The sequence below is a fragment of the Dermacentor albipictus genome, unplaced genomic scaffold, assembly GCF_038994185.2.
Source record: "Dermacentor albipictus isolate Rhodes 1998 colony unplaced genomic scaffold, USDA_Dalb.pri_finalv2 scaffold_18, whole genome shotgun sequence".
NCBI classification, from domain to species: domain Eukaryota; kingdom Metazoa; phylum Arthropoda; class Arachnida; order Ixodida; family Ixodidae; genus Dermacentor; species Dermacentor albipictus.
In genome coordinates this window covers 3,070,304-3,097,841 of record NW_027225572.1, presented here as the reverse complement: position 1 = coordinate 3,097,841, position 27,538 = coordinate 3,070,304, and the positions used below count along the sequence as shown (strand labels likewise).

The window sequence follows — 27,538 nt, the reverse complement described above, 5'->3', positions numbered from 1 at the left end:
TGTTCTGTGGACAAGAAGTTATAAAAAGTCAAATACTTTGTTATATCAAGAATTTTGTTATATTAAGGTTTAACTGTAGTTTGTTTACGCACATACCACCCTCATAAAATCCTTGTACTAATAATCATTGCAAGTATTTGTATATAGAAAAAAAGAATAACATGTTCAAAAATATCTAAGGAATCTTTAAATTACAACTTGGGAATAAATTGGCTTCAGGAGGCTGGTAAGAACAGCAGGCTCCACACAGCAGCCTTAGCAACTGTTGAGTAGGCATCACCTGGCGATTGGTGAAATACTGCAACAAGCCTCCGGCTCCCCTCCGAGATGCAGGTTGTGACCGCCCGGGCTGAGAGGCCTGCAGAAGACGTACATTGATTTTTTATTGCTAATCTTGTCAGAGATTATAGAATGAAAAAATTCAAAAAAGGAGCACAGCTCAGCTTAGTGTGACCAAGGATAAGATAAAGATGGGACAAACAGAAGCGGATATACTAGGGAAAGGTCCTCTCTGGCCACTTTCATTGCAGCTAGTCAAGCTGGTCTACGAAGACAGCTAGCTGCCTATTGCAATGCCTTGACAACATTCTTCCTCAGGTCTCCGATGCCTACCTTAATGCTTACTCAGAGTGAATGCCTTCAAAAACCCATATTGTATATCACCAGATTCTGTTTGTGCTGTCTGCTCACTAGCTAGCAAATATAGCTTACACTGCTGTAGACTCCTCGAAGCAGGCTTCTTTGCCATGTACGTAAGAGTCACAAGAGGAGTTAGCATAGTGGCTGTCTAGCAATGTAGCCATCTATGCCGAGAATTGAAACACACCATTTTTGCATTGTATAGAGACAGCTGTCCCGACTTTGCCATCAGAACATTTAAACTATTTTTGGGCTGTACACATGGGCTTTTGTTATTTCATACTGTTTATCCATTTTCAGTACAACTTGGCAATAGAACAACTAGGTAAAAAGAAATGTATAGGTTATATGCAAGAGGACACACAAGCTAGAGCAATGCTGATTGAAACATGCCAAGGGTCAATAATTCCTAGGAATATGGCAAACGAGTTGTGCTGAAAGCAGAAGAAAAAAGAACTCAACACGAGTGATCTTCACAGTTTCGTTGGAGAATGACAACCTTTCAATGGCATTTAGTTGAGTACTATGACAACTTTGGTCAACACGAGATGAGGACGCGAGTAGATAAAAGGAGGAGGCCTCGTAGATTATTGTCCTTGTGGTACATTTTGTAAAGGTGCACAGGCAAGAATAATGTAATTAAAAAAGGTTCAATGTTTACTTTGCATCACAAACACTATCAAGATGAGAGCAGTAATTACCCAAAATTAAGTATGCAGTGTACTTCTGTAGGTACTTTTGTATAGCATACCTGAGTAACTCAACTAGGCGAGGTGACCATTTGTCACTGCCCTGTTTCAAAGGGGATGCCAGACAATCATTTGTTGAGGCTCAGTGCACGAGGATTGCACACATAAAAAAGAAGAAGCACATTCCAACCTTGAATGCACTACACTGGGTGACCATCTAAGAAAAACACACTTCACCTATCCTCTGCCTCCACACTCAAAAACACACAGCTCCTGAGAGATGCCAGTATAATGAAAAGAGTTGGCATTTGCTGTGATGTCCCAGAAATCAGCAAACGTAATTGGCTGGCACATCTCTACAAACTTCCTTTGAGTTCGATAACGGTGTGTTCACCAGTGCATTCATAGGTTGTCACCAATTAATTTTCCCTACACTCTTACTTTACTACCTAAGCTTTTGAAAACAAAACAATGTGACTGCATTATTGCACTTGTAACATGAACTTCAGAGCACCTTTGGCAAGCACCTAACACAAACATGCAGAGCCACTTAAATGCGTCACTATGCAGCAAGGGTCACTGCTGTTCTGCTGTCCCACACAGCCCTGATATTCAAGAAACTTTCTTTATCTCAGAGTATGCTTTGTATTCAAGCAAATACTAAAAAGAGGATAAACTTCTCGCTCTGGTTCATTTTGAATATTTCCAAGGTTTTGAATGTTAACATTAAATTTTTAAATTATTATTCATGCATTCATAGTAGCTTCAATGAAGATAGTTTTATTCAATAGTCTTAGAAAAAACTGGCAAAAGAAGCAATGTAAAAACTTTTAACAAAGATATTGAATCTTGTATGAAAGAATGTTGCTATTCTTGAAGTTATATCTATGTCATTAAATTACTTGTGCAGTAACTACAAGTGTCCAAATGAAAGTTGGCCACAAATTTTATTTAAAGATTAGATTAGAACACTGCACAACAAATACATGGACGAGAAAATGACAAGGCTCCAAGACTGATCTCCACCATTCTATTAGAGTCACTTCTGTTTCATATGTACAATATGCTGCACACTAGCCTAAAAAAACTATTATAACACTTGAATAATGCGACAAAGACACAGTGATCGCCAATATTCACAGCCTAAAGCTAGGGGAAATTCCACGAGAGTGGTTTCTGTGGAGAAACCTTGGCGAGGTAATTTTTGTACATTATCTTCAGTGCAAAGTTAGCGAACATAGGATGGGCAACATTAGCAACATTCCCAAGTGTTCTTGCTGATCTGGCGCTGAGCACTCAAAGATATCACATTGTTGCAACACTTGATGGCATTCACAATGACCTCCCTCACTGGCCGCTTGGAATTTCTTCACTTGGCGAGAACAATTTTGACATAATTCTTCAGAGAGTTAAGCCCAATAAGCCGGTCAGACGGGCACAACCGTCTTCCTCTGTCCTGATGCCTAGTCATAGAATTTGATGGCACCAAGGAGTCATGCTTCGTCCACAAACTAAGGCATTCTTTGCATGCTGTATTTTGTACTCTACCAAGTCAACTCTATGGGCAAGAAGGCCAGGAGAGGAGCACCACAGAAGCTATATTGGAGGCAATGGTAAAACAGTCAACTGAAACCACTGACTGTTTCAATGCAACTTGAGAAAATTTCAGGCCTGCACAACACTAAGTTATTCTCATACTGCCCTCATGCTTTTAACAAGATGCGTTTCTCTGTCCTACCCAGAAATACTTGGCGGAGAAAAGTATGACAGTGTAAGAGCTGGTGTTGCTGAGCAGCGTCACCACCAGACAACTCAATAAATCGGGCTAGCTGGCATTGCAGAGGCACTGCTGCGCCATAAGAACATTTGTGGGCTGCCTTTACCGAGTTTGTACAACTGAAACAGTTACGCGTAGGGTCAAATGTAATGTCTGCAGGAGATCACTTGGTTCACCTGAAAACTTTGTTCCAAGTGAAGTGAAAGTGACTTTTCATTGTACTGCATCCATTTCATTCCCACACTATTGCCTAGCTGCTCAGACTGCCCACTCTGGAAGTTCAATGGCACGACTAACACAGGGTCAGACACATGTTCTTTGGCCTTGTGTTTGCGATACAGTTTTTGCTTCAAGTATGAACCTGAGAACCAAGTTCTGCCAAGCAGGCAGAATGGTGAGGTGCATACACACCATCCAAGGTTGAGAGGACCATGTGTGACACCAAAGAGGAGGAAGACCAACAAGGTGCAGAAAAGTTAATCCCTGTATGCAGCCCAACAAAACAAAGGCAAACACATATGCAAGAAAGCATGCTGTCAGGCTCTCTCACAAGAGAGAAGAAATCACAGATATTAAAGAGGTGTTCAATAGCATCAGAGGCATTAAAAGCATGTTAAAGAGCAACACATGGAGCTATTGTGTAATCAAGCAGTACAGAAGCCATATGTTAATACTGTTACATGTAAAAAGACACAGATGAAAGAAGCTATTACAGGCTATTTACACTGGAGCCAGACAGCCAGGCCGACACTCGCCCGCGCCAAGGCACAGACCAACTTCATCGTCATTCTTGCAGCGGCTCGTCTCTTGAGTATCTCCCGATAATATCGTAATACTACCCCCCCCCCCCCCCCCGGTGGCAAAAGCGCCGTCACGGTGCTGTTAAATATCCAGGGCACGTGGAGAGTTGTAGGGCTTGAGCCAGGCGACGTGGACAATGTCACTGGTTGTCACAACGGAGGACGTAGTGGGCGTGGCTAGAACGATTTCATAGGTGACATCAGTCACTTGGCAGAGCACGCGATATGGGCCTGTATAACAGGAGAGCAGTTTCTTACAAAGGCCAACTTTACGCGAAGGTGACCAAAGCAACACGAGGGTGACGGGCACAAAATGGACATCACGGTGACGGAGGTCGTAGCGTTGCTTCTGTTTGTCTTGAGACAATTGAAGACAAACGCACGCAAGTTGGCGAGCATGGTCAGCATGGGCGATTGCATCACTGGCATAAGCGCTAGTTGAAGCTGTGGTGTACGGAAGCACAGTGTCTAGTAGTAGCGTCGGTTCTCGGCCATACAAGAGGTAAAACGGGGAAAAGCCAGCAGTTTCGAGATGGGAAGAGTTGTACGCAAAGGTAATGTAAGGGAGAGCCAGGTCCCAGTCCCGGTGGTCGTCTGAAACGTATTTCGATAGCATGTCTGTAAGGGTGCGGTTCAAACGCTCAGTGAGGCCGTCCGTTTGAGGGTGGTAGGAGGTGGTAAATTTATGCTGTATTGAGCAGGAATGCATGATGTCGTCAATGACTTTGGCCAGAAATGTAGGGCAACGGTCTGTTAGCAAATGGCGCGGAGCACCATGCATCAAAATGATATCATGTAGAAGGAAGTCGACAACATCAGTTGCGCAACTGGTTGGAAGAGAGAGAAGGTCTAAGCCAACACAATGGAAGGGCTCGGCAGGGATCTTGAGCGGCTGCAGGTAACCAGCGGGGGAGCTGGGAAGCCTTCTTGCGTCGTTGGCAAAGTTCACAAGCGGCGACGTAACGTCGTATGGAACGGGCAAGGCCCGGCCCAGAAGAAACAGCGACGTACACGGTCATAGGTTCGAGATACGCTGAGGTGTCCTGCCATTGGTGCGTCATGAAGCTCTTCCAGAACGGTTGAGCGGAAGTGTTTAGGTATGACAAGTAGGAACTCAGAGCTGTCCGGATGAAGGTTACGACGGTACAGAGTACCGTCGTGGAGGACGAAGAGGCATAGAGTGGCATCGGCCGGAGTGTTCAAAACGGTCGATGAGTGCTCTGATGTAGGCGTCAAGATGTTGCTCGTCGGCGAAATGAAGTAGCTGTGATACAGAGAACACGCAAGCAGCACTGGCAATATTGGAGGAGTCAGAGCCGTCAACAGAATAACGCGACCAGCTGTCAGCGTCTTAGTGCAGGCGGCCAGACTTGTAGACCACGGATTATGAATATTCTTGTAGCCTCAAAGCCCATCGACCAAGCCGGCCTGTAGGTTCTGTTAGCGATGAGAGCCAGCAGAGAGCATGATGGTCAGTGACTACGGAAGAAGGGCGACCGTAAAGATAAGGACGGAACTTCGCAACCGCCCAGACAACAGCAAGGCATTATTGTTCCGTAATGGAGTAGTTGCGCTCCGATGGTGCTAGGAGGCGGCTCGCATAAGCAATAACGCGATCCTGGCCACGCTGATGCTGGGCTAAGACGGCACCTAAGCCATGACCGCTGGCATCTGTACGCAATTCTGTAGGGACATCAGGGTCGAAGTGGGCGAGAACGGGTGGTGAGGTTAGAAGAGTGACCAGACGAGAGAAGGTGGCGGCTTCTGACGTGACCCACGAGAATTGCACGCCTTTCTTCAAAAGATTAGTGAGGGGTCTAGCAATTATAGCAAAATCTGGAACAAAACGATGAAAGTATGAGCATAGTCCTATAAAACTGTTGCTTTCACTCGTTGTAGGTGAGGAACCTGCGTGTGACCCTGTGAGACGCCTGCTAGTCGCTGCTACGATCGGCTGATTGCGCAAGCACCGGCTGACTGCCACCCATCGAGCACAAAAGCTGCTGCCTCGTGTCCTGGACTCATATGACCTTGCGTCGTGGGAGCCATCGTCGTGCAATCCCGCGCAGGTGATACCGGCACGCACCGCAGCGCCCTCAAGCCAAGTATAAGAAGCCTCAGCGGCAAACGTCAAACGGGATTTCCAGCCAGTTTCACAGCGCTAAAACTGTTGCTTTCACTCGTTGTAGGCGAGTCTGCAGCGCTTTGGCGCATTTCGTGATCCCTATTTGGCTGCAAACCCCAATTGAAGTTGTGTAAGATTTTTTGAAGAGAGATGGGCATTGATCTATGTACCTACCGCGCCAGGATCGGCTGTTTCGTCACACTTAGTAGAGTCACTAAATCGTGCTCACCCGTATGGCTACGGCCAGCATCGGTGTGTCGTAGATCGAGGGCTGGGGTACAATTGTTCGTAGTTTTGTTCTGTGTCGCGCACCTGATCATCTGTGCAGGGGACGTCGAAACAAACCCAGGTCCTGACAAGGTAGATCAAATTATGAATTTTCTCAAAGAACTTTCTGCGGCTAATGAAAAATCTCAGAAAGATATGTGCATCAAACTCAAGGACATCCAGTCGAATATTACAGATCTCAAAAGACGGTTGTCACAAATTGAACAGCGCCTAGAAACGGTTGACAGCGTTCACAAAGATGTATCCACATTGGGGATGCTTGTGCAGGAAACTCGGGATCAGGTTCGAACCATTGAACTTAAACAAATTGAACAAGCCAATCTTGCCGTGGATGATCTGAACAACCGAATGCGGTGGAACAACCTTATATTCAAGGGCATTCCCGAGGAAAGAACTGAGAAGTGGAATGACACGGAAAAATTAATTACAGAGTTTATAACGAATACATTCAACATTCAGCCTAGTGGTATTGAAAGGGCTCACAGACTGGGACAGGAAAAGCCGGGATATAATCGCCCCATAATAGTTAAGTTTTTGAACTTTAAGGATAAAAACAATATCCTGAGGAATGCATTCAAGCTTAAAGACGTTGCATCTGCTCGAGTGGGTAGAAGAAGACTTTTCACCGCGCTTGCGGCACATCAGAAATAAACTCCGCGATTTTGCTCGGACTAACCGCAGACCCAACGAAAAATTCAAGCTAGCTTTTGATAAACTAATTCTTGCCAATAAGCACTATACGTTTGATTCCTCGGCCAATAAGGTGGTAGTTCTCCCAGACCACCAGACACGTAGAACAAACGAATGAACCTGAAAGAACCCATCCGAATAACACCTTGTCAATCATAGTATCAAATTTCCGAAGTCTGTTAAACAAACAAGATCATCTGCAAGCCTTTATTGAATGCTGTTCCGCGGACATAGTACTTGGTACCGAAACTTAGCTTTGCTCTGATGTAGCTGACAGCGAACTATTGCTTTCGAATAGTTTTTCCTTGTTTAGAAAAAACAGAAGCACATCTCGAGGGGGTGGCGTCATAATTGCTGTAAATAAGAAGTTCAGTGCGCATCTTGTCGACACTTTTTCCGTCCTCGAAATATTGTGGCTCGCACTCCGTTTATCGCCGTCTGTAACTTGCGTTATCGGGGTTTGCTATCGGCCACCCAGTTCTTCAGCTGACTTTGTTGAATGCCTTCATGATTCTTTAAGCATTATTCAAAGCAACTATCCGTCATAGGAAATAATACTTGCAGGTGACTTTAACTATCCCGGAATTGACTGGCCGACATGCAAACCCGTCGAGGGCGCAAGACGGCATGAATGTAGGCAGTTTCTTGATGTTCTTTCTTTGTTTAGCTTGAGCCAAATGGTATCATGTTCCACACGTGGTGATTCAGTTCTAGATCTTGTACTGACTACGGATCCACAAAGTATGTATGTACGCGTCCTTGACTGCATGAGTGACCACAATGTTATCCACTGCGAGTACACCATAAAATATAAAAAACCTCGTAATGCAAAGAAAACCATATACGATTACAACAGAGGGGATGTACGCGGACTAAATAACGACCTACTAACATTTTCTACGCAGTTTTCATTGACCTTTTCCGAGCGTGATACAAACGAAAATTGGCAGATCTTTCAAAGGACGCTCACTGAATTGAAGGAAAGATATATTCCAAGAATTACCATCAAATCTGCAAACAAAAACACGTGGTTTACAACACATGTTAGGCGGTGTATTAATAAGAAGAAAAGAATGTATTCAAGGGCAAAGTTTTCGAACTCTGCCGACGACTGGGAACGCTATCTCGAACAGGCGAGACTTTGCAAAGCAGAAATTGAAGCAGCTAAGGAAAAATTTTACAACTACGACTTATCACAAATGTTAAAAAACAACTGTAAAAAATTTTGGGAAGTAGTAAATCCGAAACCATCGTCATCATCTCTTATGTCAATAACGAAAGATGGTGAGCCTCTTTTGCAGTACGATGTTGCGGAAGAATTAAAAAATTTTTTCTGTTCGGTTTTCACGTCAGAAGAACCAGTGCCACCAGATCTGAACTTTATCAGCTTAAATACTTCAATGAATGACCTCATAATCACTCGCGAAGGTGTAGAAGCCGCTATAGATCGTCTACCAGTCAATTCGGCACCCGGACCAGATGACATTTGTGCAAAATCGCTAAAACTTACAAAACCAGCTATATCACGTATGTTGGTTGCTATTTTTCAACAGTCAGTTAATACAGGATGCGTGCCTGACGCCTGGAGGTGTGCACGCGTGATCCCCATTTTTAAATCTGGTGATCCCTCCTTAGTCTCAAACTACAGGCCCATATCATTAACAAGCATCTGTTGTAAATTACTAGAGCACATCATATCATCCAACGTCATGAAATTTCTATCAGATCACAATTTCTTCGCTAGCAATCAGCATGGTTTCCTTCGTGGTCGTTCCTGTGAAACCCAACTATTCGAATTAGTAACTGACCCCCACGAAGCCGTTCATGGTGGACTAAAAATAGATGCTATATTTATTGATTTTGCAAAAGCATTTGACAAAGTTCCGCACATCCGCTTATTAATGAAGCTAACGAATCTTAACATAAACAGAAGGATTACAAATTGGATAGCTAATTTTTTAACCAACCGAAGTCAATCAGTCTACGTGAATGGGTACTCATCTTCACTTTCGCATGTAAAATCCGGTGTACCGCAGGGTTCGGTCCTGGGCCCAATATTATTTCTGATCTATATTAACGACATAGGAAACACTTTATCTTCTACCATAAGGCTATTCACAGACGACTGTATCATCTACAGACAAATTAGTAACGCGGAAGACAAGAACTCATTACAGGTAGACCTCGACAAACTCACATTTTGGTGTTGCCAGTGGCAAATGGAAATTAACGTTTCTAAAACTAAGGCCATGACGTTCACGAGAACACATAATTCAGAATTGAGCTATTACACGATTCAGGGAATCCCTGTTGAGAAAGTATCCACATTAAAATATCTCGGAGTTCATTTATCCTCTGATTTATCTTGGAACGAGCACATTAATACCATAACCAGTAAGGCATCCAAAACACTCGGCTTCATTAAACGCAACTTATACTTGGCGAACACTGCTACTAAGTTATTAGCATACACTACGCTTGTTCGTTCAAAGGTAGAGTACGCATCCATTATTTGGAATCCGCATCAGACCTATCTGATCGATCAACTCGAAGCATTACAAAATAAAGCAGCAAGATATATCACAAAAAAATACTCGCGAAACTAGTGTTACGGACATCAAGGAATCACTTTCATTGCCCTCTCTTCAAAACCGCTGACTAATAACTTTGTTATCACATTTTCACGCGCTTTATCATAGTAGATCCGCGTTCCGCGATCTTACATCAATGCAGCTCATACTATTTTTCAGCGTTTTGATCACCCATTTAAAGTGCAACCCCTTTTTGCTCGCACTAATCTGTACCGTCATTCACCATTACTTTTGGCAATATATCATTGGAATAGACTACTGAGGAACATTGTATCTGCCATTAACCATGATGTTTTTGTTAACAAGTTGAAGGTTTTCCTAAATGTGTGATTATTTCTGTATTGAGTGCCTATTTGCGTATGTTATTCTTTCTGTATATAATTATGTCACTGTCACTGTATCTTACCAATGTTCTTTTTCTACACGTTTTGTAATTGTAACTGGCTGCCCCCCCCCCCCCTATGTAATGCCCGAATGGGCCTTTAGGGTATATGAATAAATGAATAAATAAACTTTGGACGTCTGCGGCTGTCTTCAGAACCGGAAAGTCTCAGACAGCGCGAGTTTTGTCGGGATCAGGCTGTACTCCGGAAGCGTCAACGAGATGGCCCAGAAGAGTAATTTGACGGTGCCCAAAACGACATTTGGACGAGTCAAGTTGCAGCTTCGCCTTTCGAAATACATCAAGTATAATTGTTAGATGCTCAATGTGAGTGTCGAACGTTGGCGAGAAGACGATGACGTCATTGAGGTAGCAGAGGCACGTGGATCATTTGAAACCTTGGGGTAAGGAGTCCATCATATGCTCAAAGGTGGCAGGGGCGTCACATAATCCAAACGGCATTGCTTTAAATTGCTATAGGCCATCAGGTGTGATGAACGCAGTTTTTTCTCTGTCCTAGCGTTAACAGCAATCTGCCAGTATCCAGAATGAAGATCAATAGAAGAGAAATAGCTCCTCCACCTCCACCAGAATGTTACGTGTAAAAAGACACAGATGAAAGGGGCTATTTACAGGCTATTTACACTGGAGCCAGACAGCCAAGCCGACACTCGCCCGCGCCAAGGCACAGACCAACTTCGTCGTTCTCGCGGTGGCTTGTCTCTTTGAGTATCTCCCGATAATATCATAATAATATCTTGAGAAATATCTACTGTACTGTAAAATAAGGAGCAGTGGGGGCTCTGGCTAGGAGAGAGACAATGACGACGAGACAGAAAAACCTTGTTTCATTTCTCGATTGGCTGTACTACCTCTCGCTGCTCTATCGTTCTAGTCGCGAACGCTTACTGCCCAATGCGTTTCACGACATTTGGTGGAGGTGCTGGACCTTTTGCAAACCCGGAACTTCAAAGCAGGACGATCCCTGTCACATCTCCCATGCCTGAGGAGACTAGTCCTACCGATCCACCCCAGGCACCGCCTCCAATCGTCTGTCCTGGTGCGCCACGCTAACGGGATCCTCCCACATTCAATGGCACTAATGATCATGACGTAGAGGACTGGCTGTCATCGTACAACCGAGTGAGTGCCCACAACAAATGGACTGAAGTTGACAAGCTTGGTTACCTACTATTCTACCTTTCCGGGGTCGCCCATCTTTGATTCCGAAACCATGAGGCTGACTTTTCCATCTGGACAGCACTCCGAACGACACTTCAAGCAGCCTTCGGTTGCCCTGCTGTGTGCAAACTTCGGGCTGAACAACAGCTTCGCTGTTGTGCCCAACAAAAGGGCGACACCTTTACCAGCTACATTGAAGATGTAGTTGACATTTGCCGGCGTATCAACCCAGGTATGACCGAACATGACAAGGTCAAGAACATCTTGAAAGGCATAGAAGATGACACCTTCCAAATGCTTTTGGCAAAGAATGCTCAGATGGTCAACGACCTCACAACGCTTTGCCAGAGCTATGAGGAGCTACGAAAACAACGGCTTACTACGCACCGAGCTCTCGCTCCGGACGTCGCGTTTTCAGCTCTGAGTGATGGTGTCAGTGTTACTCCTTGCAGTTCAGCAATCTTTGACCATGTCAAGCAGTTTGTACGAGAAGAAGTGGCACGCCAACTCTCTTCTGCCAGTTCTGCCAGCCAGTCCAGCGTCAGAGTCGCCCTTGTATCCCGATCTCCGTCAGGCGATACAAGAACAAGTCGCTAACGCCGTACCCACTTGCTCATCAACAGCCTCCTGCGCCTATTCCACTTACATACGCTGCCGTTGTTGCGAATCCAAGGCCTCCATCTGCAACTATTCAATCCAGACTTACCAGCGCCTTTCCCTCACCTCCGCAAGCAGCTTAAACATATGCACCTACAAGCAGCTACTGGCCACCACAGCAGCCTGTGCGCCCACCTCGCCAATATTTCCAACAGTCCCCGCCCGCTGTCCTCAATCCATGGTGCACCCATGTCAACCGGCCTATCTGTTATTCGTGCGGCCTGCCTGGGCATGTAGCGCAGCTTTACCGCCAGCACGGATGGTATCCTTCGGATTCTTCGAGGGCACAAAGCAACGGTTTCGACTCTCTGTCCTATTCCGCTACTGCCACTCAGCCCCTTCGAAGCCTCGCCTCCTGCTTCCTGAACCTTCAATGCCCGTTGGTCTCAGTCTGCCCATCGGCGTTCTCTGTCGCCGTTTATCCGTCATCCTGAAGCTATCCGAGAGGAAAACTAAGGACCGCAGTTCCGGAGGCAAGAACTGCGATCTCAACGAACTCCTCAAGACCTCATTTATTTCCTGCGAACGTCCTTGAAGTTTATGCAGAAGACATTGCCATTCATGTGCTTGTAAACACGGGAGCAGCAATATCAGTGATTTCAGACCAGCTTCGTCTTAACCTTAGAAAAGTCACAACACCATATTCTGTCATTTCATTATGTACAGCAAGCGCTGCGCCGATTGAACCCTTAGGGAAGTGTACCGTGTGTGTTGTTATAAGCAGCACTTTATGCCATATTGAGTTCATTGTTCTGCCTTGCTGCTCCTATGCCATGATTTTAGGATGGGACTTCCTGTACTCTCATCATGCCGTTATAGATTGTACCTAGGCTGAACTTGCGCTGTCACCATTCGGCAACAACATTTTTGAAGATACTGATATACTGATGACGCTTCTGGCCGTGTGTTCGTCACCGCCAACACCGGGATTCCTCCATACTCTGCCGCACTTGTACCCGTTTCCTGCGTTGGGTTTTCCAACCCCACAGTTTTTTTCACACCGTCTAAGCTAGTTGCTCGCTGTCATCCCTTCTTGCTTCCTTTTGCCCTTGCCATTTGACAAGGTTCCAGCGCACTTCATGTATTGAACCTGTGTCCTTGCCCTGCTATCCTGCTCTATGACGAGTATCTTGGTTATGCTGACGAAATCGAACCAAGCTTCCTTTACGTTGTGCCCGACAACCCGGCTTCTCCCCCGGCTGATGCTCTGGCCCTTCAAGTTTCTGCTCCCATGCCGCCGTGTGACCCAACATTTTCCCAGTGTATTGATCCCAACCTCACTCCAGGTCAGCAGGCCCAGATCGTCAATCCACTTGACCGCTTTCGCACGTCATTCGACCTACAACAATCTCGCTTAAGCCATACTTCCACTGTTGTCCATCATTCATGGATTGACCCAGACACAGAGAAAGACCCATGGACTGTGTCCATGCTAAGTTTTTTGTCCCCCCCCATCGCCACCCACTATCCATTGCGCATTACATCGGCAAGCACAGCACTTCTCCATTCGCGATAGGCTCTTGTACCGTCGTAACTACCTCCCGGACGGCCACAAATGGTTGCTTGTCATCCCTCGGCATCTGCGTTTGGATATTTGTGCAGCGTTCCACGACAACCCCCAGCGCGTGCATGCAGGTCTGAAGACATACGCGTGTCTACGCCTTCGTTACTACTGGCGGGGCATGTATCGATTCATCCGTCATTATGTCCGCTCCTGTCTCGTTTGCCAACACCGCAAAGATCCCCCTCGCTGTCCAACCACCCCATTGCAGCCTTTGCCTTGCCCAGCACATGCTTTTGATCAAGTAGGCATCGACATTTATGGACCTCTGCCAACCACATCCAACGACAATCGCTGGGTAAACGTGGCCATCGACCATCTCACGCGCTCTGTGGAAACTTCCCCTTTGTCCAGCGCTTCTGCACGTGACGTCCCCTGGTTTCTCCTGCACCACATCAACCTTCGCCAAGGAGCTCCCAGGGAATTACTCAGTGAAAGAGGCTGCAAATTCCTCTCTGATGTCATCTAGGCTCTCCTCAAAGAATGCCGCAACATTCATCACACCACTACTGCATATCATCCGCAGACTAATGGCATGATTGAGTGCTTTAATAGCACTCTTGGTGACATGCTGGCCATGTACGTTGTATCCGACCAAAGCAAATGGGACCATGTTCTACTATTTCTGCCCTATGCTTACAATACCGCCGCGCAGACTACCACGGGATTTTCGCCCTTCTTTCTCCTGTACGGACGCGAACCTTTTTCCACAATGGATACTATCCTTCCGTACCGCCGTCATATTTACGTCAGAAGACCAGCAACGGCAGAAGCACCATCGAGATACTTCCCATGCTCCTGTATCCTATGCTCCTGGCTCGCTAGTGTGGCTTTGGGTTCCAGCCCCTACCCCTGGAATGTCACCGAAACTCGCGTCAAAGTACCAGGGCCCATACCATGTGATCAACCAAATGTCTCCAGTGAACTATATCGTGGAACCCCTCGAGCTACCTTTGGATCATCACCACCGAGGACATGAAATTTCGCATGTCCAGCGTCTCAAGCCGTACTATATTCCGCCTGTGTTGTCCTACCCGTAGGTTGCCGGGACGGCTTCCTTTTCTGCGGGGGAGATAACTGTAAAATAAGGAGCAGTGGGGCTGTGGCTAGGAGAGAGACGACGACAAGAGAGAAACACCTTCTTTTGGTGCTCGATCAGCTGTACTACCTCTCGCTGCTCTATTGTTCTAGTTGCAAAAGCTTACTGCCCAAAGTGTTTCGTGACACCACAATGATTCCACGGCTGCCTTGGTTCTCCAGAAGAAAAGTAGAGAATTACCTATCAAGAAAAGGGTCCGGCAACAAGACAGAGTCTCTCCAATGCTATTCACTGCATGCTTAGAAGTATTCAAGCTATTAGACTGGGAAGGCTGAGGAGTGATGATCAAAGGTGAATATCTCAACAACCTTTGGTTTGCCAATGAATTTGTCTTAATCAGCAATATTGGGGCTGAATTGCAATAAATGATTGAGGACCAGTATTGCCAGTGAGCCCCTAAAGTCTGTGCAGGAGTATTTTTATCTAGGTATATTACTCACAGGGGACCCGGACCACGAGAAGGAAATTTACAGAAGAATAAAAATGGGTTGGAGTGCATACAGCAGGCCTTACCAAATCATGATTGGAAGCTTACCACTGTCGTTGAAAAGAAAAGTGTACGATCATTGCATTCTACCAGCGCTAACGTATCGGGCAGAAACTTGGAGGTTAACAAAGAAGCTCAAGAGCAACTTAAGGACCGCGCAATGAGCTATGGAATGAAAAATGTTAGGTGCAACATTATGAGACAGGAAGAGAGTGGTGTGGATAAGAGAGCAAATGGGGATAGCCAATATTCTAGTTGACATTCAGAGAAAAAAATGGAGCTGGGCTGTGTAAGGCAGATAACCGGTGGACCATTAGAGTTACAGAATGGGTGCCAAGAGAAGGGAAGCGCAGTCGAGGACGGCAGAAAATTAAATGGGGTGATGAAATGAGGAAATTTGCAAGCGGAGGTTGGCATCAGCTAACTGGGAGAGGTCTTCGTTCTGCAGGGGACATAAACATAGGCTAATAATGATGATGAAAGAGCAACACCAAGTTAATGAACCTGGTGAAGGTTTTCAAGACTCAATTTACATTTAGTATTTGGCAGAAGAATGTTTGTCATTAGCAGAGAAAATGACAGATGAAGTCTCTGACTTTGAACTTGACACCCAAACCTTGGCATTATTATGATCAAACAATGTCACAGACTGAAAGTTTTTCTGCATGCTTTCGCTGTTTCTGGGCAGAAAAAGTTTTCAAGGTGCATTAGAAGCAATCTTTGGTTCTGTCAGAATACAATGTAGTCCTTTTCTTTTGACAGACTAACACCAAGCAGATGCTGCCTACAATAACGAGAAGCTAGTGCAGGAACTTCAAGCCAGTTTTCACTTTAGCATCTTTACACAAAACTGGCGAAGCTGGTGTTTTCAGAAGCATAATTTATCAACACAGCTTAGCTTAGCATGACTGTTTAGTGACCGTTTAATAATAACACCGACACTATCTGAAGATCCAAGCAACAGCATTGCACTGCGAGCACTATGGCTGTATGACAACATATAAAGAGGCAAACATTATTGTGACACACTGACAAAGGGAACTGTACGGGCATGCATAATGCATAAAAAATGCTACAAATGTGCAAGCTTACAATCGGTGACACCGTTGGCAAAAAAAATTTCATATCTCAATGATCACGGGCTTTCTTATGCAGAGGCAAGCACGTGTTGTAAGCTTCATATACTTTTGCGCACAAATAAAAGGTGAATTTAAAGTCGGCACACTTCTTATGTCCCTGCACTGCACTGCTCCCTGCACTGTTTTCTCATCAGCCATTTCAGGGGTTTTCATTTTCATACCCCCAACACAGTCCTACAGATTCAAGAAACCTACTGCAAAGCAAAGCAGTTTAGGTAGAAAATTGTTAAACACATAATGAAATAGAAATTAATGAGAAATCCAAGTTTCACCTCTAGCTTTTAGAATGCAAGATAGATTTGCTTGCAGCATCACGACGGTGCATTTTGTGGCTCTCTTTTATTCGAATACATGAATGCATTTTGTACCTTGCAATACACTGGTCACACGACAAGAGGTCAGTCAAGTACTGGCACCCCTGCGCAACTTTCACCCCTACGATCTGAAACATTCCTTCAACTCAAGAAAGGATGATAGTGCCCTTCCTCAACTGGTTAGATGAGTCAAGTGAGCAAGTTAACAAGGATTCATGTACAAAATACACAAAGGTATTGGAATAAGTAGTAATTGAGAAAGGAGTTGGAATGATTAAATACCTTAATAACCACGGAAGGCGACAGCAATACGAAGAGAATGCAGGACAGGAAGCATAACATCACTGTCAAGCACAAAGACAAGTGGGCCTTTTATATACAAATGTTGCATGATGATTGCATATTGGGAACTTCTCCCTCTTTGTTAAGAGCATGAGATGCAACTGCTTGCTAATCTATTGCATGTCATTTAACGGCATGCAGCTGCTATTTTCTTTTTGTGTGTTGTTTTTAACAAACTTCAGTTGTTAGACAATGCTCGTCCTGTGAACTTCTCTTTCTCTTGCTGTTACCTTCCACACTGACTTAAATAACAAAGAAGTAGACAATGATGTGGAGACACATCTCGTCCCTTCCTTAAATATGAACTTCCACGTAGCATTTCCAACACTAACGCTCAACTAAAGTAGCCACACTGACATTTAACAATTAATCCTGGGGAACCAAAGAGTGTTACTGAGCAGCAGCGTCTTCTCCAGTCAAGGGTTGGCATCGCACTCTGTGCAGTGAAGTTCAGAAAGAGCTTCAAGACCCACTTGGGAACATGGCGGTCAGTGTTCTGAAACATGAGAGGCCATGGGAAATGCTTCTCCCAAATGTCTCAAGCTTCAGAATGCCAGGAATTCCCTCCAATGGTGCCTAGAAACAGCTCTTGTCACTCACATGCCAAAGTTTTCTGCAAAGGCTGCCCATACTGTTAGGCATAGTGTTTCCTACAACCACTACTCTGGTGCTGCAATCATTCAATGGGAATTATGGGTTTGTCTGATCTTTGTGCTTGCAGCTGGAGACATTCTTGTGGCTTTGTTCATTATGCTTTATATGCCTTTATTGTAGCAATTTTCAGAGAAATCTATACCTTTCGAAGTGCAGAAGACCCTGCGAACATGCACAATCGCTCCTAATTGCGACGATTCAGCTTGTCAAGGTGGCCAAATCGAAACGTGCCAAGCTTCTCAAGGCATTGGCTTGCCCACGATAAATTCAGAAAGGAGTTTTGTCACTTGTCAATGCATGCATCCATGGCATAATGGTTTCAATATCGGGCTTCTATGGTAGAGGTCCTGTGTTTGAATCCTGCCATCAGGCAATTTTAATAATACTTATTTAATTATTTATTACACAGTACTTTGTTGAAAATGCCGTGATTACAAAGCCACGAAGATGTTTGAAGCCAGAAGAATGAAGTTCAGGCAAATACATGTATTGCCCATCATTCCCATGTTGGCTGAACCACCCCCATTGCAGCTCCCATATACACTGCTGCACAATTCCTTCTAGTAATTATTGTATGAAACTCTATGCTGTTAGGGCTTGCACACTTAAAGGCAGGGTTGCCAGATTGGGCTATTAATAGCCGAATTGCACTACATTTTATGTGGATTGGCATAGAAAATTCTAAGTTGGCTACATGGCTACATTTAGGCCTATTTTTGGCTTAAGGACTTCCGAGTCCCAAGTACACGTCAACATTGATGAAATTCGAGAACGCCAGTTTATGAAAACCCAAAGCTCATTGCTGCTACAAAGACATGTAGGCAATCTCAAAGGCTGGGTTTTTAGGCAATGTCGGCGTTGGGAGGATGGCGTTAAGTCATGGCTGCCATATTTATACACCATTCCAGTGCAAAGCTCTCTCCTTTTTGTTTCGGCATCATCTGCTGCCAATTCACGCATGGTTCAGTAAGAAAAACAGTGGGGCCGACAGCTGTCGAGTATGTGTTCCGTGCCAGCTACTATACAACAAACTATTATGTCAGTTTACATAACAGCTCAAGTAATCGCACGCATGTCATGGCAAGTCATTTTCGCCCATGGTCCTTCAATGTCTATCAAGGTTTCTCCGAAGCCTATTGCTTGGTTTTCCTGCAAATCACCGAGTTAGTTATTTACCCAGTAACATTAGAACAAAATCCGCAAGTCACATTAAACAAGAAACACGACGGTTACAGTCTTTATGTGCACGCTCAGCGAAGCACAGTAGTCTCCACTGACAATCAAAACGAAATATTCTGCTCTAGTATCACCAAGTATCAGGAATGCAAAAAACTGTGCCGGAAATCAAATGTACCCCCTGCTGTCTGAGCATGCTTTGTCCCCACTTGTGCTGCCTTTTTTGAATGCACTCGTCGAACGCGTGTTCATCCACGTTTCATTGACACAAAATGATTTCAGAAACTGCATGTCGAATGAGACACAGCGAGCTCTCCTTCACATTAAGTTTAGTCTGGCAGAGTGGGGAATGTCGCCAAGACTTCCAGCAAGATGAACAGTTACTGTCGTGTTTCAACTCTACAGTTTTATATCGTCCAACTGGCAGTGGAAGTTCATTGAAATGGGGCTAGATTGCATATTTAATCCATTTGCGTTAATCCCCAGTGTGAGATGTACCAACTGGGACTCTACACAATGTTTTATTTATTTTTATTTTTTTATTATTTGTTTCAGTCAAGCAGCTACATGTTACATGAAAGTTGTGACTGTTTCATGGTACTGCTTGAACATTGCATATTATCACTATGATAAGCTCTGTAAATATATGAAAAACAATGTTCGTCCACAGCGAGAATGGCAAGGCAATTGCTCACCAAAGGTCAGGGAGTGATTGCTTTGCCAACATCAGGATGATAACTCGTCTATTTTCATACTGCACTCTTGCAACAATTTTTTTCACTTTAAACTTTGTGCAAACGAGTAATTGTGATTATGGCTTACTTTTTATATGCATGTACTTTATCATCCTTGTAATTCCTCTTTCGTCGTCTTGCTGGTCATTAAACTGTACTTTGCTTCCGCATATTTTCCAGCTGTGATGAGGAAAAAAAATCTGCATTCGATATGCATCAATCAATCAGTACCAGTACAAGTAACAGTACCGCAGCGTGCTTGCGGTACTGTTACGTCCATATTTTATTATTTTTTTCACACATCGCAGTGGTGGTTGGGAAAAGAGTTCTTGCCAGTTTGTAAAGGTGCAGTGTTGTACTGACTTCCTATTCTTATGTATAGTGCTTGAATTTGTTCGACAAAGGAATTTACTTTGCACTTAACTTCATGACAGCAGTGCATTACCTATATAAATTGGTTTTGTGTGTTCCCTAGGACAATTACATTTCTCTTCTTTTTTTATGTCACACTGAAAGCAAGGTACACAGCCTCCGTCAGAGATTAGGCAGCACACGCATTCGTGCCTGCATTCACAGAAACTCACGTACACATCTTCATATTGCACAAATCTTACCAAAGAATCCCTGTTTAGAAATTTGGAGGACGCTCAAGTTTTGCCTTTAAAGGGCCCCTCACCAGGTCTGGCCATTTTGAGCTGACAAGCACAGAGCATACAATGTGTGCCAACGATTGTGTCTGCAAAGTATTACATCGCTACTTGCCACGGAAAGGTCTAAAATTTCAATCCGAACGCCGTTTTCCCTTCTCCTCGTGGCTGCTCCACTCCAAGCCAGATGGTGACGTACTCGCATCCCTGCACCTATGTACTCGGGTCCGCACTGTAATGTTGCTCGTGGTGACATGTGACTTCAAGAATTATTCAAGGCACCATCTGCTATTTGTATGATCTGTTGCTCGAATTGACGAATGGAAGTTTAGAGAAATAATAAAACACAGAAACGGAATATCTGCGTGTTTTTTGTTTTACTTTGCACTGAAGCAAGCGAGATGTACTTCCGCTCCGTCTGCTTGTTCACACGGTCGTGCAGTCACGTGCGCAGGTACCAAAACTATGCCATTTTCTACCGTGTTCCTGCGCGTGATCATGCTCTGCGATCCGCTTGTTCTGCCTCAGTATTCGTGTAGCACTGACTTATACCGCTAGTCAGGTGTCCTCGTGCACATTGCGCAAAATCATGCGCAGCGGGAAACCAGACAATCCAACAGCTTGTGCGCAGCGCAAAAAAAAAAGCGAGGAGGAAAAAAAATGAAGGCGGGGCCCGTGGTGTATGCGTCACACGATCCTTGAGGTCCGGTATGGGAGAACGCAGGGAAGAAATTTCGCTTGCGGAGGCTAGACGGTGCGACTGTAGTGAGTGTCTCGCTGTGCAGTGCAGTTCGCCTCCTGAAATCATGGGTTTGTGGCACTGAAATATTTCCATCTCGGCTATTAATGAGCCGACTGCAAATATTTTTGCGGCAGAACGCTCCCTAGAGGACACGTAACAGCTTCCAGCGTATAAACAAAATTTGATATGGGGCCTGGTGAGGGGCCCTTTAAGAGCAGAATGTGATAGCATTCGAAGATCCCCGACTGCTTTTCATGCTTCCTGGCAAATGCAGCTTACGTAACCACAATGTTTACCAGGAAACGCTGGCAGCAAACGCTATGCATGAAGGGAAGCTTTCTGGTACAAATGCGGTCTCTTGGGTGGGTCGATCTCCTGTTATTGTTTCGCGCTTTGAATATTTCAGTCTGAGAAGAGCTAACATAAAAGATATGCGCTGCCGGTGCTTTTTTCCATTAAATTTGTCTGTGGGCTGCTGTTCTCCAAATTTCGAGGAATAACTTTGTAAAGAATGAAAGACAAGGCATGAGGAAATTTGGTGGTAGAAGAATGGTTGGGCAAGCGTGGTTCAAAAGTTCGTTATAAATTTCGTTTAAAATTCTTTTTGCCGAAGCGACGTCCGACGCTGCACATGGGACGCCGGATTTTTCACAACACGGGGCCCTTAACGCTATTCCGTTAATATTGCGCAGTTAACTCTTTTCGATACTAATACCACCTGGATTATTGCCAGCACCATAATTCAAGTGGCAATTAAAACTATAAACTTTAATTCACCTCTGCAGTTAAGGGCCAGCAGGTAGTTCTGTTTGTTACCACTTGAAGGCAAATTGCAGTCACAACTGCCACTTTTTCCCCATGAGGAAAATGCAAGGTTTCAAATTTTCTCTAGAGTCCAGTGTGCCTCCAAGCGACAGCATCTGCTAACTCAGCATCGAGCTGCTTTTGAGTAAATTGAAAAAGAAAGAGAGAGAGCAGGAGAGAAATAACATATTTATTTTATGAATCAAGCTTAGGAAAGGCATCCCTATTCAAGTGCTTCGCAATTGGGCTGCCTAATGGGCACACGATCTTGAAGAGCCGAAGCTGATCCTTGAGGTTGGAGCTGGCAATAATTTGCCTGACTCTTATAGAAAAATCCTTCAGGTACAGCAATCACGTGAACTAACCTTAGCTCAGAACGTGGCTCACTAAATACCAATAACATCATGAGTAAATCGGAAAAGAAATCCTTTGGTTCACTGTAACAATGAGTTGTGTCGAAATCCACGTCTGAGTGACAGCTCTCACTAGAATTCTTTACGCAGATATTGAGGCCAGTGTTGTGCTGGTTGCATGGAGTGGAAGTAATTTTGAGCCGGAAAACACACGGTGATGTTTGGACACTGTCTACACCATCTATAAGACCACCATCATCAAACATATTGACCATGTTTTTGGCTACTTTTTGCTCAGGAAAAAAATTTTGGTCTGGCTACTTTAGGGCTACATTTTTAAATTATTTGGCTACTTTTTGTTGAGGCAATCTTGCAACCCTGCTTAAAGGGCCTCACAAAACTTTTTTTTTAATGGGGTTTTACGTGCCGAAACCACTTTCTGATTATGAGGCACGCGGTAGTGGAGGACTCCGGAAATTTCTACCACCTGGGGTTCTTTAACGTGCACCTAAATCTAAGCACATCGGTGTTTTCGCATTTCGCCCCCATTGAAATGCGGCCGCCATGGCCGGGATTCGATCCCACGACCTCGTGCTCAGCAGCCCAACACCATAGCCACTGAGCAACCACGGCGGGTGGCCTCACAACACTACTGAATGAGGTAAATAAACTTTCATAGTTGCTCAGCAACAGTGCCATGAACAAACAAGGCAAGTATTGTTGTTGTACGTGCAGTTGGGAGCCTGCCATTGCACTCAAAAGGCTGCCCATCTTCCAGCTTGTAAAACCTCTGCCAGTTTCTTCTCTTATGCAAGAGTAAGTTAATTAAATTAATTATATTATGGGTTTCATGAGCCAAAACCGCCAAAACCAGGATATCATTATGAGGTATGCCATAGTGGGGGACTTGGGATTATTTTGACCTCCTGGGGCTCTTTAATGTGCACCCAGGCATGTTTTTATTTCGGCCCCATCGAAATGCACCCAAATGAAAAAATGCCCATGTGCCAAACAAGAGTAAGCAAGCTGTGAATTCTCTCAGATGTCAGAATTAAGCAGTGCCTCCAGCGAAAGTGGAGAAGCGTCATCACTGATGGCACCATCTGGTGGCACGGAATGATAACCACCAATACAATGGCATCAAGAGTTGTGCAATGCAATGGTCGTTTGCAATAATTTTCTGGTCATGCCAACACACATAGTCAGTGCAATGAAATGCAGAACATGGTGGGCATTATTGTATGTGGGTGTGGCACAGCTTTTCGTGTTGAAACAGCACTAGCACAGCATGACAACACATGGGGACAGATAAGCAGCGCTGCGTGTGTGTGACCCCTGGCTGTGTTTTTGCACTGTGCGAATCCTGTTTTCTAACCCGCCCAAGTTGCAAGTCTCGATCCAGAAGCTCCGAGTAGGAACAAAAAGCAGTCAGCAGATTTTGGTTGCTGCTAACTCTATTCATAACAAATTCAGTAAAAAGCTTTTTGTTGGAAAGATTTGTGAACAGATGCTGTTTAATAGCAGGCACATTGCACATGAAAACCCCGCATGTGCGGACCACAACAAATGGACTGGAAGGCTGCTAACTGATTTAATGCTCTAAAACAAAGCAAGACCTGCTGTCTTGTTGTCCGCACAAAAAAATCAAGGTGCATTTTGTGTATGGTCTTCCATATTATGATGAAGGTTTGCAATAACACCCTTCAATGTACACAGATTGCAACAACCTATGCACTTTTGCAATACCTCTGTACATGCATATCAGTGACTGATTGATTGATTTTAACAATTAAAAACACCATACGGGCTATGAGAGATGCCACAGTGAATTAGGTTTGACCACCTGGCATTCTATAATTTGCACCTAGGTACACAAGTTCTGACATACTTCTAGGAAAAAACAAAACAAGAAAACATTTGCCCAAGTTTAATACCTTTCAGTACTGACAGACAAGAGTGCAACACATGCTTGTTTGTCAGTGCTGGAAACTGCTTGACATGATTAATCAACTTGCCCAAATTTATACCTTAATTTCCCACCAATGGGCTCTGGAATACAGTGCAGAAATATCAGCAAGCATATTTAGAAAAAAAATTTTACGGTTTCAATACAGCTGCTTAATTAGTCTTAAATAGTTAGGAAGCAAAATTACTGAATGCATCGCTATGATCACAAAAGTTACGCGAAAATGCACACACTAGACTCCACTACTTTCTCATAGAACTGAAAACGAATGAGTTGTAGAAAGCTGTAAATACTTCAAATTTTATTACCATACATTTTATTACAAAGGAGATCCCCTTAGTGCGACTTTGTTGTGAAAGGATCTCACACCTGCAACACAGCACATTCAGGTGAAACAACAGTTAAATTTAATAAACAAACCATGAAGATTTCGTCCAACTATGGTTTTCATTTCCAGTGAAATCAAGCACAATTAACTCTTTCATTACCAGACCTATAGAAATCAATCAATTTGATGGAAAACTCTAACATTTCTGTTGGAATTGTCTATCAACAACACCACTGCACCATCAGAAATGATGGCTGAACTATTTGTCAGACTTGACAATTTTGGCAGATTGGGGAGAGTTTGGAAGTATAAAACCTCATCTGGAGGTATTGTTGAAACTAGCCTCCAGTGCTCCAAGCACTTCCCCAATAGAAGAACACAAAATTTGCACTTTTAAATGACAGCAGCAGTAAAGACACAGAAGCTTCTCTCAGGTTGACAATTTTCCAATCGGACATACAGGGCATTTTAATGATGTCTTGAACAACAGTAGGTGCTCATGGCTGCGTGTTATTTTGATAAATGTGTTAGACTAACGTCAAGTGCAACCTTAATTTTGGCACCGGGGGTTGGTTTTATTCATAAGCGTTTCAACAGCATACATACAAATTATTACGAGGAATCCTTCCCCTCGTGTTGGGGCTTTTATTCACAAAAGAGCACGGAGTCAATTTCAGACAGACCTTAGTCTAATCTCTTACATTTGGAACACCGCCTGTGCAAGAGCCCTTATTCATTACTGTACAATGTTGCGCAACATTCCACATTACTGCACACCACGTTACAAGATCTGAACAAAGCATGTGGTGCCAGTTGAACTCACACTTCACCACCTTGCTTGGACAGAAAAGCCTACCGAACACAATAATCAAGTATGAGGAGGCTACTGCATGCTCCCTGACCTGACAACTGTTGCTTCGTGAGGCTAAGGAAGGGAGAAAAACAAAAACAAACCAGGTGACTGCTGCAATGAGTAAAAAACAAATGCTCCTTAACTTACCCGTTTTCACATTTGCAAAGCTACTGCATTCCCGCATAGCATTGGCATCAAGATGACTAGTATTGACACAAAAAAGTGTTCATAATAATTTTTTCCGTGATTTGTCGTACAAAAATTGGGAACCAGGCGCGCATGTTGTACATTTCAGATTTTTTTTTTTGCTCTCAGCATAGAAAGTTATTACTTTCATTCGTGTTCATTGAAGTTTCACATAATTCCGAAAAACTGTATCAATTATTACCAGCTCTACATTCATACAAAATACAAGTGATTATGGCTATAATATTATGCATCGCAGTATACGTTGCGACTACTATGTCTCGAAATAAAATGTAGAATAAAATAAATAAATAAGTAAATAAAATATAATAAATAAATATAAATAAATATAATATAATAAATAAATATAATAAAATGTAAAATCATAGAAGCACCAAAAATAAGCACATTTCTAGCTGTAACGAAATAGTTAAGTATTGTAAACATCCGTTCCGTGGCCGCAAGCTTCTGAGCTGTGCGACCGGTGCGAGACGTTCAAAGCTTTCTGTAGAGGACTGTCATTCGAATAAGCCAGCAGCGACTCAAACCAGCCACATTAGTGTAACGTTCCAAGGTATACAACACTGTCGAGGCCTGCGCTTTCAACGACTACAGCGATGCGAGTGCAGCACTAGCAGGCCGCAACTACGGTCCCTGGCTGAACGTGGTAGATTTTTTAGCGGATTTCTGAGTTATTACTCCGTACAAAACATGCACTGTCACATGGTGGCCACAAAGCATCTCCCAATGCTCATATCCGATCTGCTAAGGCATTACCTTAACCGGCGGCTCAGCAAATCGAGCCATGAGGGTAGAGCTTGCGGTCACGGCGACTACACAGTCCGCAAGGAAGAAAGATCACCTGCACACAACACGGACATCTTTGCGCCTGTGAGAAATACAACACCAACGCGCTTCCCTTGCCTTCCCGCGTCTGCTTTCCAAGATTGTTAATACGGCCAACAAGCGTAGTTTCGCATACGCTCCATACTACTAATAATTTTTTAACAGCTTAGGTTAATTAAGGCACTATATCAGGCAGTCAAGAGATTGGTTAGTATTTGTGGGTTCATTTAAGAGGAAGCTTCAGCTCGGGTGCTGCTATCTAAATACATGTAGAAAGAGAATTCGTTTTTCTCGGCAACCACTGCACCAAGGTTTGTTGAATTTAAAAGAAAAAACTTAAAATCTAGTGTCTCTTGGTTTCGAATTTTTGAGTTAGGTCGTCAATCTTTTATAGCCGCCGTTCCTGCGACCCGGACGACGGAGTGAAAAAGGGGGGGGGGGCGGTGTTGCGCGTACCTGGTGGTTCGAACGGGTGCGTTGCGTTCACCTAAATAGCCAACTTGTTACTGATTTGCCTTGGCTCCCGTTGGATTTTTAAAAGGCGGCGGTAGCGCGCTTAAAATTTCTTGTGAGCGTCTGTGAAACAGGGTGTAACCTTTCTCTGTGGTGAAACCTTTTCGAGGTGTTTCTACGTTGTACTTTCGATTTGGGTGGTATTCGCTGCCGTGGTTAGTTTGTTTGGCTGGTTAGTACATGTGCAAACGGTCTTTTGTGATGTTCTGGAGTTGTGGAAGGTCGTCGCCCCTATTGCAAGTACTTGCGTTGTCGCGACATCATTCCAACACTACACGATCAGAGCAGAAACAAGTGTTATAACCTACCCAGTGGTAGTGTAGGCGTCAGCTCTCGAAGTATTGGGCAATGCACAGTGGGAGCCCGTTTTATCTGCGGCTGCGTGCTTGCACCAACTCTGACGAAACTCTGATCATACGGGACCTATGAAAGCAGTGCTGTGTTGTTTTTGTTCCCTGCTTAGTTCGCCTGTTTACATGCTCGCCTGAATGTGTGCTATTGTGATTTGTAAGTTTTCCTCCGTCGGTCTGTACCAGATACCTCATTCAGCTGCTTGTCACCTGTGGTCGTTTTATAACTTTGCTGCAGAATTTTGTCCTTAAGTCGAATAAACTTGGGAAGGAAATCGTGAAGCTTTACTCCCGAAAAGCGCTTGTACGTCCATAAAATTTACACTTCAAATGCAACACATATCCTCATTTAAATTTTAAAAGAATTTATAATTTCAGTAAATTGAAATTGCAGATAAACAGAATTCAATAAATTGAAGATTTCTATATGCACACCAAATAAGTTCTGCAAAGTAAAACGGTTTGTTACATTAAAGTTCCATATATGGAGGTCTAATTGTACAAAATTGATTGATATAGGGGTTGATTGGATACAGGGTGTGCATATTCACACGCCTGGTTCCTTAGTCAGTCGTTCCGTGCCGGTCTACTTGGGCAATAAACCAAGCAACAATGTTAATGTTT

At 44.1% G+C, this 27,538-nt stretch overlaps 1 protein-coding gene across 15 annotated transcripts in view; it reads right to left on the bottom strand.

The window, feature by feature from the left end:
* The window catches only part of LOC135920079 (uncharacterized), a 247,788-nt gene extending 221,617 nt beyond the window's left edge, over positions 1-26,171 (bottom strand). For 3 of the 15 annotated variants that reach the window (XR_010570165.1, XM_065454125.1, XM_065454130.1), the window contains exons 1-2: positions 25,983-26,165; positions 281-358 (exon numbers count right to left, since the gene is read on the bottom strand). Coding sequence is in view for 13 of the 15 variants with exons in the window: in XM_065454125.1 (XP_065310197.1) it covers positions 281-358; positions 25,983-26,012 (108 nt within the window). In the remaining 2 variants the exon portion in view is untranslated. Of the gene's footprint in view, positions 1-280; positions 359-25,982 lie in introns of all 15 variants that reach the window. The other 12 variants (XM_065454135.1, XM_065454127.2, XM_065454126.1 and 9 more) reach the window with 9 other exon arrangements.
* Positions 26,172-27,538: the final 1,367 nt, after the last annotated feature.